Genomic DNA, 13,004 nt, shown 5'->3' with positions numbered 1-13,004 from the left:
GGTGACATCCTTGTCGCAGGGAGCTCGGGATAAATGGGGGACGTTGCGCGGGGTACCACTAAGAGCCACTCTTAGAACCAGCTGTGGCGGGTGGCAGGCTCTGCTGAGGTCCCGGGTCAGCCGGTGGGGCGGGTGCTGGGGGGAGCACCGAGGCTGGAGGGGACACATCTGCCCAGCCAGGCGCTGCTCTTCTGCAACTCCTCTGGGTTTTAGTTTGGAGAACGGGATGAAAAGACCCTCATGAGTGTCGTTGTTGGCCTCCCTCTCCGGGCAGAGGTGGGGGAGGACGAGCTGGTCAGGGGCTAAGGCATCATTCCTTCATTCATTCATTCATCATTCCCTCCCTCACCTGGTGAGCCTGGCTCACAGAGCCTCAGACCTGCCCAAGAGCACCTCACCACGTCACCTGCTGACAGATTCAAACCTGGCTCCGCAGCCCACCTGCTGGGTGACCTCGAGCAAGTTAGGCCCCTCTCTGGGCCTCCATTTCCTCCCCCCAAAATGGGATTGATTCGACCTGCCTCACAGGGCTGCAGTGAGGGCGAAATCAGAGCACATCTGGAATGCACCTGGTATACAGTAGGTGCTCAACAGGTGCGAAGGCTTTTCTGTACCTTTCCCCACCTTCCTAAGGGAGTGGCCACCCCAGGCCTTGTCCTGGGGCCCTGCCCCCGCTTCCTTCCCCCTCCCAGCCTTGAAGGCAGGACCACCTGGCTCCCCCCAGCAGCCACCCACAGAGGCCAGTGTGACCCTGGGGTGCAGTCAGAGGCCACTGGGGTGCAGTGCCTGGACACAGTCAGCACTCATCCACATGCTCACTTAGCAAAGCTTTACTAAGCACCTACTGTGTGCTACGCCCTGCGCCAAGCACTTGACACAAATTCTCAGATGTTATGATCTGAGCTTTACAGATGAAACAACAGGCTCAGAGAGGGACAGTGGCCGGGCTGGGGCCACACAGGAGAGGGACAGGTGGGGATTCTAACCCAGCCAGCCCCAAGTCTCCAGGGTGCCCCGAACTCTTGCTTAGGAGCTGGGGGGTGGTTACCCCCACTCCCAGGAGTCTCAGCCGAAAGCAGCATCTCTCCTGGACACTTGCTGTGCCAGGAGCTGGGCAGGGTCTTTGGCACATCCCAGCTCGGGGACCTCCCGACAGCTTGTGACAATCATCAACCCCATGGTTTTTAGTTTAAAAAATGGTAAAGATTAGGGCTTCCCTGGTGGCGCAGTGGTTAAGAATCCGCCTGCCAATGCAGGCGACACAGGTTCGAGCCCTGGTCCGGGAAGATCCCACATGCCGTGGAGCAACTAAGCCCGTGAGCCACAGCTACTGAGCCTGCACTCTAGAGCCTGCGAGCACAACTACTGAGCCCATGTGCCTAGAGCCTGTGCTCCACAACAAGAGAAGCCACCACAATGAGAAGCCCACGCACCGCAACAAAGGGTAGCCCCCGCTCGCTGCAACTAGAGAAAGCCCGCGTGCAGCAACGAAGACCCAATGCAGCCAAAAAAAAATAAACTAAATACATTTATAAAAAACACAAATGGTAAAGATTTGCCTCAATGCCAGGGAAGTGGAGTTAGATGAATCAGCAGTGGACCCTGTGTGCTACTTTGGATACAAGACAGGGTGACACTTCACAAGACCCCCGGAGCTGTCTCAGGGTGTTCGAACCGGGAGCAATATGTATCTCTCCTGTTTGTTTTTCTACAAGGAGCATCTATTATTTTTATAGTGAGAACAAAAATAGAACCTAGTATAGAGAAAACCATTAGACAACAGTGAGGGTAGATGTGACAGGGAGTGCTTGAGGTCTGGATGGGGTGGGAGGGGCCGCTGACCTTGCTCTGTTCTCTGCCCTGCAGGTCACATGGGCTGTGTCTATCTGGGTCCCCTCTAGGACAGCCTCATAGGAAGTCTCAAGGCTCCCTGACAGCAGCTTCTTAAGCCATGCAAAAATTCTTTCTGGAAACAAGGGGATTTATAAGTCAGGGTTTAGTGAACAGAAACCAACCTAGGTCTTTTGAGTAGGGAAGATTTAGTACAGGGAATTGGGTTGGTGAGGGAGCCTGGAAAGGTCAAAGGCAGGAAGTGGTGTCACCAGACCCCAGAGGGTCAAGGTCAGTCAGGGAAAGCTAGACCATGGTAGGACTGCTCTGTGGACACTGGGACCCTGGAGGAGTCAAGCCACTGTCCACGTGCTCCCCCATCCCCGCCCTAGTTATGCCCTGGCTCTCACCTCCTCCCAAACCCAGAACCTCCCACTGGCCGAGCCTAACCAGGGAGCCTGGTTGCACGAGAATTTGTCTCTCCAGGAGCAGTTTGCCAGTCACATCCGAACCCCAGTCTGGACTGATCCGGAGATACTTTTCTTGGTAATTGACAGAGTTCCTGAGCGTCAGCGGATTCTAGGAGCCCAGAGCCTGAAACCACCTGCTTCTCAAATTCATCCAGGGTCACTGTCAAAAGCTAACAAGACTGAAATTACTCCTCACTCAGCTTGGACCATTTGAATTTGCATTCTTCATGTCAGTGTTTTTGAAAATTAATCGATATTTAAAATTTAGATGTAAATATATTTCTTTTTCGCTTTTAATAAGATTAGGACAGTGTCATTAACCACTGGGTGCCGTAATGGCAGGTGTGGAAACAAGCTACCAGGACCCCACCCCCGCCCCCGCCACAAATGTTCTAAAATGAGTTGATTTTAATAATGCAATTCAAAATTAAAAGTTACCAACATCACAGAAGGAGTCCACATGTAACAAGGACTCCAAGGACTTAATTAAATCATTTTAGGGCCCTAAATGGTACAGTAACCTCTGTTTTAGGCATGGACCAAGACCCCACAGAAAGCAAACAATATTGCAGAAAGCCAACACCTAAGAAGTAGCTGCCAGAGACTTCCCTGGCCGTCCAGTGGTTGACTCCGAGCTTCCACTGCAGGAGGCGCGAGTTTGTTCCCTGGTCAGGGAACTAAGATCCCACATGCTGTAGCAGCGGCCACAAAAAAAAAAAAAGAAAGAAAAAAGAAGTAGCTGTCAGTGGGGCTCAGCACAGGGGAGGCCAGGGGGATCCACTGGTATAGGCAGACCACCCACTTCCTGGAGCAGTGTCTCTGCTCCCCTCCTACCTTCTCTTTGCTTTCTGGCTGGTTCATAAAACACACTCCACTTGATTTTGTCTTGGGGGTCCCTCCTGGTGGGAGATAAACAGCCTGTGAGTTCTGGGTCTGCCCAAGGCATCTGCTGTTCAGTAAGCCTTGCCCCCCTTCCCCATGAGCACACAAGCCCACCCAGGAGGACTTTACCCTTTCTTCGACGACACACACCCGCTCTGGGTAAATACTGGGCCACCTGAAAACCTCAAAATGCTGGACGGGGGGCTCTCGGGCGGAGAGAGCTTCAGGTGGCTGCATCTTGGAGCTTCCTGACCCCTTCAGAGGTCACGCCATCTTCCCTTTGTCCCTTTATAGGACTTTTGTGGGCTTGCCCTCTTTCCAACATAGGGACAACTAAAAATCTTCCCTGTCCTCTCTCTAAGAGCCATTGGGTCTGGGACACTGCCCCTCTCTTTCCTTGGGTGCAATAAAGAAATGCTCACGTATTGATGTCTGGGGAAGTCATGCTGGCTTATCCGTGAGTTAACTTGAACTTGATGCTAACTGGAACAGTCTGTTTGTGGCCTTCCGAGCATACACTGTACATCTGCTTTAACCATTAAAGAAAAGGGCACACTGACCAGAAGCAAAGAATGTCCATGTTAAAATAAAGATGAGGGCTTCCCTGGTGGCGCAGTTGTTGTGGGTCCGCCTGCCGATGCGGGGGGCGCGGGTTCGTGCCCCGGTCCGGGAGGATCCCACATGCCGCAGAGCGGCTGGGCCCGTGAGCCGTGGCCGCTGAGCCTGCGCGTCCGGAGCCTGTGCTCCGCGACGGGAGGGGCCGCGGCAGTGGGAAGCCCGCGTACCGCAAAAAAAACCCAAAACAAAACAAAAGGGAAAAATAAAGATGAAATGCGTCCCTTCCTGGGACGCCAATGCTGGTGCTCCTTTGATAATAAGACTTCTTTCTCAAGTGCCAAGGCCATACTGACTCTCTGTGTACGTGCTGATCTGTTTTTTTGAAACCATGAAGGAATGTCTCCCTGACTTCTTTGATGTTCTTTGTTCTGACAAGACATAAAACTGTGCTGAAAACCACGCTTCTCCAGAGCAGTTCCTCGGAGTTATCTGAGAGGCTGTCTTCTGGGCTCTAGTCCTCAGTTTGGCTCAAATAAAACTCTTTTCCATTCCCATTACAGATTGTTTATTGATTATTTTTTCATTGACAGGTGTCACACTCCCCTCTCTTGCCCCTAAAGGTCTCCTCTGGCCTCTAAGATGCTTCTCTTCCTCCTGGCCCCTAGGCTGGCCCCCTCCATCCTGTTTTCAGTGTGCAGAAGCCTTTTTCACCTACTCCTGTTTTGCAAGGGAGGAAATATTGGAGTGAGGGAAGATGAGGTGACGGGGCTTCCCACACTAACGCCCAGACAAGACCGGGCACCCTGGGGACCCCGCTGCATGGCAAGAGGGCCCTTCCCCCACCCTTCCTCCCTGGCTCGTCCCAGGTTCTCCGTTCTCCGTCCAAGGAGCTGGAGGAGCCAGGTGCACTTGGCTGAGGGATTTCGTTCCATAACTGCCGCAGGTGCAGAAGGTGGCAGACAGGGAGGTCATTTCTAGACCACAGATGCCAGTCTCCACCCAGGCCCAGGGGCCCCCTTTCTGATACGGTTTCAGGAGGGTGCCCTCTTAGGAGGGGCCAGGGCTCCTCCCTGGTATCCTCCTCACCCACCCTCTGCGGTCACACCGGCCACCTCGGACAGCTACCTTCCCCTCCGGCCTGGTCTCCTGCCCGCCCGCTCAGTTCTACAGGACTGCATCCTCCTGGGGGCGGCAAAGTCCACTGCCTGCGTGTGCCCCAAGCCCCATGACCTCCTGGACCTCATCATCCTTCCCCACCCCGTGCCATGGCCATACCCTGGACTTTGTCATCTCCCAAGGTAATGAGCCCTGCGTCCACTCTCTGACCACAGCCCCCCCAGTGCCCACCGCATCCCTGCTCTCCCGCCTCCTCCTTGCCTCTGGACCACCTTGGGCCCCGCCCTCTCTCTTGCTCCTTCCCTGTCTCCCACTGCCAGGTCCTGCCTGCCTGACTCCGCCTGTCTGCTTTTCTCACATCTGCACCTGGGCACGGTCTGGAGAAAGTTCCACCACCTTGCAGCCAGGAGCCTCTGTAAATTCGTACCCTCCACACGGCCAGCTCTCCACCTTCCCAGCAGCCCTTCTGGGGGGATATTTGTCATCCATTTACCTGCCCGGGAAGGACCCCTCCTGGAAGGAGCGGGGTAAGGGGCTCTCCAACCGGAAGGAACAGCTTGTGCATTGTTCAGAGTAGGGGGGAAGGAGGGGAACTGGGTAACTTTAAAAAACTAATTAATTAATTTTCGGCTGCATTGGGTCTTGGTTGCTGCATGCGGGCTTCTCATTGCAGTGGCTTCTCGTGTTGCAGAGCACGGGCTCTAGGCGCGTGGGCTCAGTAGTTGCAGCACGCGGGCTCAGTAGTTGTGGCACACAGGTTTCAGTAGTTGTGGCGTGTGGGCTTAGTTGCTCCGCGGCATGTGGGATCTTCCCGGACCAGGGCTCGAACCTGTGTCCCCTGCATTGGCAGGTGGATTCTTAACCACTGCGCCACCAGGGAAGCCCCCTCTACACAATTTTAAATCGGTTTTTGTTGTTGTTGTTATTGAGTTGTATGAATTCCTTTATGTATTTTGGATATTAACCCCTTATTAGATGCATAGTTTGTAAATATTCTCCCACATTCCATAGGTTGCCTTTTTATTTTAATTATTTCTTTTGCAGTGTAGAAATTTTAAGTTTGATGTAGTCCCACTTGTTTTTTCTTTTGTTTTTCATGCTTTTGATGTCGTGTCCGAGAAAACATTACCAAGACCCATGTTGGGGAGCTACTGTGTTTTCTTCTAGGAGTTTTAGGTTATGGGGTCTTATGTGTCTTTGATCCATTTCAAGTTAATTTCTGTGCATACTGTGCGACAGACGTCCCATTTCATTCTGGGCATGTGCTTATCCAGTTTTCCCGACACCATTTGTTGAGGAGACTATCCTGAAACCAATATTTTTAAAAGCTTCCCAGAGTACTTCTAACCAGGCTGACACCCAGAGCTGTGGAGTGTCAGCTAGAGCAAAGCAGAAATTTCATGGGCTCTCACTGCAGCCCCAGACCCAGGGCCCAGTCAGGCAGGGGCAGGAGGCTCTGGTCCCTGCTGCAGGGTGGTGTGTGTGTGTGTGTGTGTGTCGCCCCCCTGCAGTCCGGCAGCCCCCACAATCTCAGCCTCCCAGGGGCCCTGCCAGAGCTCCCACTTACAGGTGCCCAAAGGAAGCTCAGGGTGAGCGGGAGGTGGGCACGGGCTGCCAAGTCCTGTGGTGGGAGCCCTCTCCCCCCCCCCCACCCTCCCACCCCCCCACCCCCGCCCCCGCTATGAGGGCTCTTTGCTGACCTGCAAACACACCAAATGGGTCAGGGATGACAGTGGTAGGGGTAGGGCTGGAGGTGGGGTAGGGATGACAGTGGTAGGGGTAGGGCTGGAGGTGGGGTAGGGATGACAGTGGTAGGGGTAAGGCTGAGGGGAGTTATTATGGGCCTGGCACTTTCCTAAGGCTTTGCATTAACTCAGTAATCCCGAAAGAGCCCTTGGAAGTCGTGCTGAGTATCCCTGATTTACAGGTGAGGAAATGAGGCACAGAGAAGTGGAGTTAATCCCCAAAGTTACAATACCGGGACGTGGCAGAGCTGGGATTCCAACTCGCACGTCGCATTCCTGAGGCCGCGATGGACGCACGGGCGCTCCCCTACACACACACACACACACACACACACACACACACACACACGCACACACACACGCGCTGGGCACGCCCCCAGCGGCGCCAGGCCCTCCCCTCGTGGAGGAGGTGGGCCCCGGGGCGGGGCGAGGCAGGTCCCGGCGCCCGGAGGAAGTAGGGGGCTGCTGCCGGACTAGTCCTCCGGCTGGTCCAGCCATGGAGGCGGAGCCGCCGCTCTATCCGGTGGCGGGGGCCGTGGGTGCGCAGGGCGATGAGGACCAACTCGGGGTCCCAGACGGGCCCGAGGCCCCGGTGAGCGGGGACGGGGAAGGCGTGGCGGCGCGGGGACCGGAAGGGCCAGGGTCTCCCCCGCGGGAGCGGGATGCGGCCCCAGGGCCAGGGGGGGTGCCGGGGGCGGCCGGGGGTGGACGCGGGGCTCCGGGGGTGCAGTGGCCGGGTTCGAGCGCCGTCGTGCCCCGCAGCTGGACGAGCTGGTGGGCGCGTACCCCAACTACAACGAGCAGGAGGAGGAGCGCCGCTACTACCGCCGCAAGCGGCTCGGCGTGCTCAAGAACGTGCTGGCGGCCAGCGCGGGCGGCATGCTCACCTACGGCGTCTACCTGGGTAGGCGGCCCGCTGCGCCCCGCGGGTTGGCGGGATGGGCCTCTGGCCACGCCGTTCCGCCCCGGGCCAGACGAGGTGGCACGGCCTGGCGGGTTCTGCGCTGGGACCCAAGTCTTTCCCCTTCCCCCCGCGCGCCCCTCCCCAGACCTGAGGTTTCTCAGGGAAAGAGAAACCTTGGGGCCAGTCGGCTCCCTTCCTCTTTCACTTCTTCTGCGCCCTCACAGCTGCAGCTGCGGCCTCCGCACATGGGGGGACGGTGCAGTGTCCCCGGGGCCCAGCCACAGGCTTCGTGAGTGTGTGGGCGGGCCCTGGGCGCCCTGGGCAGGTCTGCTGCCTTCGGAATCAGGGGTGCTGAGGTCCAAGTGGCTGGCGGAGAGGGGGGGCGGGGGCGGGGCGGGGGTCTGGATTCAAGTCGCTGTCGTGGCCACTGGCAGGTAGGACTCTTGGCCCAGCCTGGGCTTCCCCTCTGTCCTCATAGGCATTGGAGTCGGGGATCCCTTTGGTGCCAGGCTTGCGTTCCAGCCTCTGCTTGGTTGCCCCCAGAGCCAGGTCGCCCCCTCCATGCCTGCTCCCTGTACCCAGGCCTTCTGCAGATGCAGCTGATCCTGCACTACGATGAGACCTACCGGGAGGTGAAATACGGCAACATGGGGCTGCCTGACATCGACAGCAAGATGCTGATGGGCATCAACGTGACCCCCATCGTGGCCCTGCTCTACACACCTGTGCTCATCAGGTGTGACACTGCTGTCTCTATGAGGGCTGCCTCCCTGATCTTGAAGGGGTGCGAGGGCTGGTGGACATGGAGTCTCCAGCTGTCCTGGTGTTCTTGGGGGTGGGGTGGGGAGAGAACTTACCTACCTGGAGGGGTGAGAGAGAAGGGGTGAAACCCAGGTTTGGGGAAGAAACAAGAGCTTTGCAACCAAGGCACCTTGGGTTTCAAGCAACAGAAATTCACTCAGGCTCCTTCCCTCAGATTGCCCGTACCCCATGTGGCATCATCTTCATGCCCTCCTTTGTGGCCTAGAGCTACAGTGACCTTTTGAGATCAGGGCTGTGGAGTTTCTGGAGAGAATCTGATCAGCCAGCAAAGCCCAGGAATGCACCACGAGCCCAACCAGCTGTGGCAGTGTTGAGGGACATTTCTCACTGAAAAGGGTGTGGCTGGGCAGGCGCCCCAGGGGGTCTCCTCCATACCGGAGCCTTAGTGGCATCTGGTGCAGTACAAAAACGCCCTCCACAAGTATCCTACCGCCAGGCAGTAGATCTGTGCTCAGATGGGACCCAGAGATCAGTGGACACATTAGATGAGTTCCCCTGTCTTTCCGAAACAATAACAACCCCCTCACACTCTTTTATCACAATCGCACAAACATCATTAGAATCGTAATTGAAATCAGAAAAAAGAAAACCCCTCCCAAGCCCTCCAGGCAATCAGCTGACTTTGTTTTCCCAGTGGCATGCATAGATAACGTTTCTGTCCTGGTCAACTGGAGTGCGTGTATGGGCGTGCATGTGTGCACGTGCAGTGTCACTTTTGCTTTCTTTTCACTGCACACCTCTTGGCCTGCTTCACAGTGGGGACTTCCGTGATGTTAGCATCTTCTGCAGACGTGGGGGCACTGAACTGTGGCTCAGGGCTGGACATTGCGGCTCCCTCTTCTTTTTTGCATGTTCCCTTTCTGCTTCTGGCTGTTTCCTCATCTTAAAATTAAAGAGAGAGAGAGAAAGGGAGGGAGGGAGGAAGGAAGGAAGAAGGAAAGAAAGAACGCCTCCTAGAATAAACTCTCAGAACCGCCCTTACTAGGTCAGAAGCATATAAAAGGCTTTCTGGCTCTTGAAACCTAGCAGTATTATTAATGGCAAACTCATTTCGTTTCCTATGTGCTGGGCGTTTTATAAGCGTATCGCATTCCCTACAATCCAAGGTGGACGCTCTGATCTTAGACGCGGGGAGACCAAGAGGTTGAACCCATCCCCACAGGCAGCAACTGGCAGATTGAAGGTCTGAACCCAGGCAGTGACTCCAAACCCCATGCTTGCCCCCCAACCCAAACTACCAGGCTGACTTTCCAAAGGGCTGTACCATCTGCATGACCTCTGGCTGTATGTGTTCTTTTTAAAACCACAGCCTCACCAGCAATGAGTGCTAGTATTTTTACTTTTTGCTGTTTCAAAATTTACGGTGCAGTTTGGGTGCCCTTCCCCAAATAGATCAGAGGAGGCTGCCTGTCAATTTATTATATGGCAGGATAGGGAGAGTTAAAGAACCAGGACCCTGCAATAGAAGAGAAAGTAATTGTATCAGAAAACCAGAGCCATTGAGCTTTGAGCTTCCTGGAAACTCAGACAAAGAAAGGAAATAATGAGCACAAATATTCAAACAAACAGACCCGAAAACAAAACCAACCCAAAGACCGCAATGCTTGTGTCTAGCCTGATCAGCCTCCAGTGCCCTGAATGGGCCCTTATCCTGTCACTCGTCAACCTGCCTCTAACACGGTGCAACATTCTCCCAGAGCCAGTGAGGCCGTTGTTCTACAAGAAACTTCCCGACTGACCACAGTGGACTGAAAGGGCAAAGTGCAGAGGGGAAGGGGCGCCAGGGTTCCTCTCCCTGGTCCTCAGTCCCAGCTTGGGACAAGTCCCTCAGCTGTTCACCTGGGTCCTGTCGTCACTGCACGTGGGTGGAGAAGGGGGGCTGGCAAGTCAGCCCAGGACACAAACGAGGGTTGCATGTGCCCAAGGGCCACTGACTCATGACACCCTCTCCCCGCTTTATCTCCTCTATCCCTGCAGTGGCCGTGAGAGGCTCGAGGTTGGGGCAGAGCCCACATTACAGGTGTCTGGTTAGAGTGGCTCCCCTGAGGCCACCAGCAAGTCCATGTCTCTGAGACTTATCTTAGGACCCTCGACTCCAAGGCCAGGGGTCCCTCCCCACCTCATACAGCCTCAGGAGCTGGGGCCTGGCGTTGTGGCCACGCTGCTTTCGGGCTGCAGCGGTCTGGATGTGCGCGTGGTGGCAGCATCCTCATCCTACTGCTCGCAGGTTTTTTGGCACCAAGTGGATGATGTTCCTGGCTGTGGGCATCTACGCCCTCTTTGTCTCCACCAACTACTGGGAGCGCTACTACACGCTTGTGCCCTCAGCCGTGGCGCTGGGCATGGCCATTGTGCCTCTTTGGGCCTCCATGGGCAACTACATCACCAGGTGAGCCTGGTGGGCAGCAGGGTGGGAGACTGGAGACCTGGCAGAGCCTCTCCTGTGTTGCCCACCTCGTCTTGGGGACCTTGGACTAGCCCCATCCGCCCTCTGGGCCTCAGTTTTCCTGTTCGTGAGACATTGGCTGGCCAGTCCATAAGCCTGGGTGCAGAGGTTGGGCTGGGGACAGCCTTCTCTCCTTTGTGGTCCAGGATGGCCCAGAAATACTACGAGTACTCCCACTACAAAGAGCAGGATGAACAGGGCCCCCAGCAGCGCCCGCCTCGGGGCTCCCACGCACCCTACCTCCTGGTCTTCCAGGCCATCTTCTACAGCTTCTTCCACGTGAGTGCCGTGTGTGGGGACACTGGGGGTGGGGTATTCCAGGCCCAGAATCACATATTGGAGCCCATCCCACAGTCTTTTCAGCCCTCTAATCCCACTGCCCTTTCTTGAGCCAACTCCTGTTTGCTTACCTCTGGTGACAGAGACCTCATTCCCTCCCTGTCTACAGCGCTGACCAGGAGGAAGTCTTCCTGCACTGGGCATCCCCCCCCTACCAGGCTGCCTCCCGAGAGGTGGGAGGGCTCCTGTTCCCCCAAGGCTGTGCCCAGACCCGCTCCCAGATTGTGCCTGTGCTCCTTGCCCGGTTCCATGCCCCAAGCCTGACCCAGGCTGCCCTCCTGCCCACAGCTGAGCTTTGCCTGTGCCCAGCTGCCCATGATCTACTTCCTGAACCATTACTTGTATGACCTGAACCACACGCTATACAAAGTGCAGAACTGCGGTTAGTGCTCATGGGGGTGGGGTCCCTAAGGTCTGCTCACCTCCCCCACTGAGTCACCCAGCAGACACTGGGCCCTCAAGGGCAGAAAGGATGCCCTCGCTCACAGGGCTCAGGGCTGAGAGCCTGGTGTCCTACAGCTCTGATGACCGAGGCACAGGGCCTTGTCGTTAGGACATCTGATCCAGCCTGGGGTGGTGGTGGGGTGCATCAGGGAAGGCTGCCTGGAGGAGGTGCCATCTGGGCTGAGGCTGCCTGTGGGGTCTCTCAGGGCCAAGTATACCCTCAATGCAGGGCAAATGTATGGAGGTGGGAGGTGGACTGGCTCCCACGGCAGCCTCAGGGCAATAGGGCAGGAGGGAGGGGAGGTGCTTTCAGCCCCAGTGGCCCTCACCTCCAAAGTGCTTCCCAAAGGAACCCTGCCTTTGCCGGCAGGGTCCTTGCCCACCCCCTCTAACCCTCCCCTCACCTGCCTGCTTTGCTGCGTTTCTTTGTGGCCCAGCTGACAGTGTGCCCTGCTCCCTGCCTCACGATGCCCCCCACCCTCCCCTTTCTCAGGCACAAACAGCCAGGGCATCCTCACCGGCTTCAACAAGACGGTTCTGCGGACGCTACCGCGGAGCCGAAACCTCATCGTGGTGGAGAGCGTGCTCATGGCGGTGGCCTTCCTGGCCATGCTGCTGGTGCGGCCCGGGTTGGGGGTGTGACGGGGTCAGATCTGGGGACCGTGGCGGGGAGAGAGGAATGCGGGCTGGGCGCGCGGAGGGCGGGCCGGAGGCTTGTTCTGAGTCCAGAGTTAGGGCTGAGTCCTGGGGAGGGGCCCTGAGCCGAGGAGCTGGGCTGGGGGCTCGGAGGTGTGGCTGGTGCCTGCGGACTGAGAGAGGAATTGGAATCCCAGAGGCCAGTAAGAGGGGGTCCAGGCCTGGTCCGGGGTCGAGCTGAAGACAGGGTCCTAGAGGATTGGCTGTGACACCGGCTGGATCTAGGGCCGAGGGTCAGAAGGTATGGCTCCAACCTGGGGGTGGGACCAGGAGGCAGAGCTAAGGCGTTGGGGGCGTGACTAGGTCGTGTCTTCGGGCTGGAGGCAGGGCTCGGAGGCTCATTTGTTGATTTGCCTGGGGGCGGGGCTGGGTCCCGGGGGCGGGGCCAGGATGCCCGGCTGCCCGCCCCCCTCCCGCACCTTCTTGCCTGCAGGTGCTGGGCCTTTGCGGCGCGGCGTACCGGCCCACGGAGGAGATAGACCTGCGCAGCGTGGGCTGGGGCAACATTTTCCAGCTGCCCTTCAAGCACGTGCGCGACTTCCGCCTGCGCCACCTCGTGCCCTTCTTTATCTACAGCGGCTTCGAGGTGCTCTTTGCCTGCACTGGTCTCGCCCTGGTAAGAGCAGCCTGAAGAGCGTTGCCAGATAAAATTACACGACGTCCGTTAAATTTGAATCACAGAATAACAACGAATAAGTTTTGAATATATATGTATAAGTATGTACAAGTACAGTGGGCTCTCTGCATTCGCG

General features: G+C 56.7%; 1 protein-coding gene and 1 long non-coding RNA gene across 3 annotated transcripts in view; one reads left to right on the top strand and one right to left on the bottom strand.

Moving 5' to 3' along the window:
- Positions 1–1,499: 1,499 nt before the first annotated feature.
- LOC113611606 (uncharacterized) lies at positions 1,500–7,707 on the bottom strand. Its single transcript, XR_003429519.1, has 3 exons — positions 7,653–7,707; positions 2,281–3,199; positions 1,500–1,966 (listed from the first exon to the last, which is right to left on the bottom strand). It is a non-coding gene; the product is annotated as an uncharacterized LOC113611606 (long non-coding RNA).
- Positions 7,046–13,004, top strand: part of UNC93B1 (unc-93B1 regulator of TLR signaling) — a 10,505-nt gene continuing 4,546 nt past the window's right edge. The window contains exons 1-8 of one of the 2 annotated variants that reach the window (XM_027090866.1): positions 7,046–7,193; positions 7,364–7,505; positions 8,049–8,241; positions 10,555–10,716; positions 10,920–11,052; positions 11,401–11,494; positions 12,050–12,174; positions 12,686–12,868. In XM_027090866.1, coding sequence (XP_026946667.1) covers positions 7,098–7,193; positions 7,364–7,505; positions 8,049–8,241; positions 10,555–10,716; positions 10,920–11,052; positions 11,401–11,494; positions 12,050–12,174; positions 12,686–12,868 — 1,128 coding nt within the window. In that variant the 5' untranslated portion in view covers positions 7,046–7,097. The remainder of the gene's footprint in view (positions 7,194–7,363; positions 7,506–8,048; positions 8,242–10,554; positions 10,717–10,919; positions 11,053–11,400; positions 11,495–12,049; positions 12,175–12,685; positions 12,869–13,004) is intronic. The other variant, XM_027090867.1, reaches the window with a different exon arrangement.

Source organism: Aethalodelphis obliquidens, unplaced genomic scaffold (genome assembly GCF_003676395.1).
Source record: "Aethalodelphis obliquidens isolate GAN/ISIS:26980383/991018 unplaced genomic scaffold, ASM367639v1 scaffold69, whole genome shotgun sequence".
In the NCBI taxonomy this organism is placed as follows: domain Eukaryota; kingdom Metazoa; phylum Chordata; class Mammalia; order Artiodactyla; family Delphinidae; genus Aethalodelphis; species Aethalodelphis obliquidens.
The sequence above is the reverse complement of the archived record's forward strand: the minus strand, read 5'-3'. Positions and strand labels throughout refer to the sequence as shown.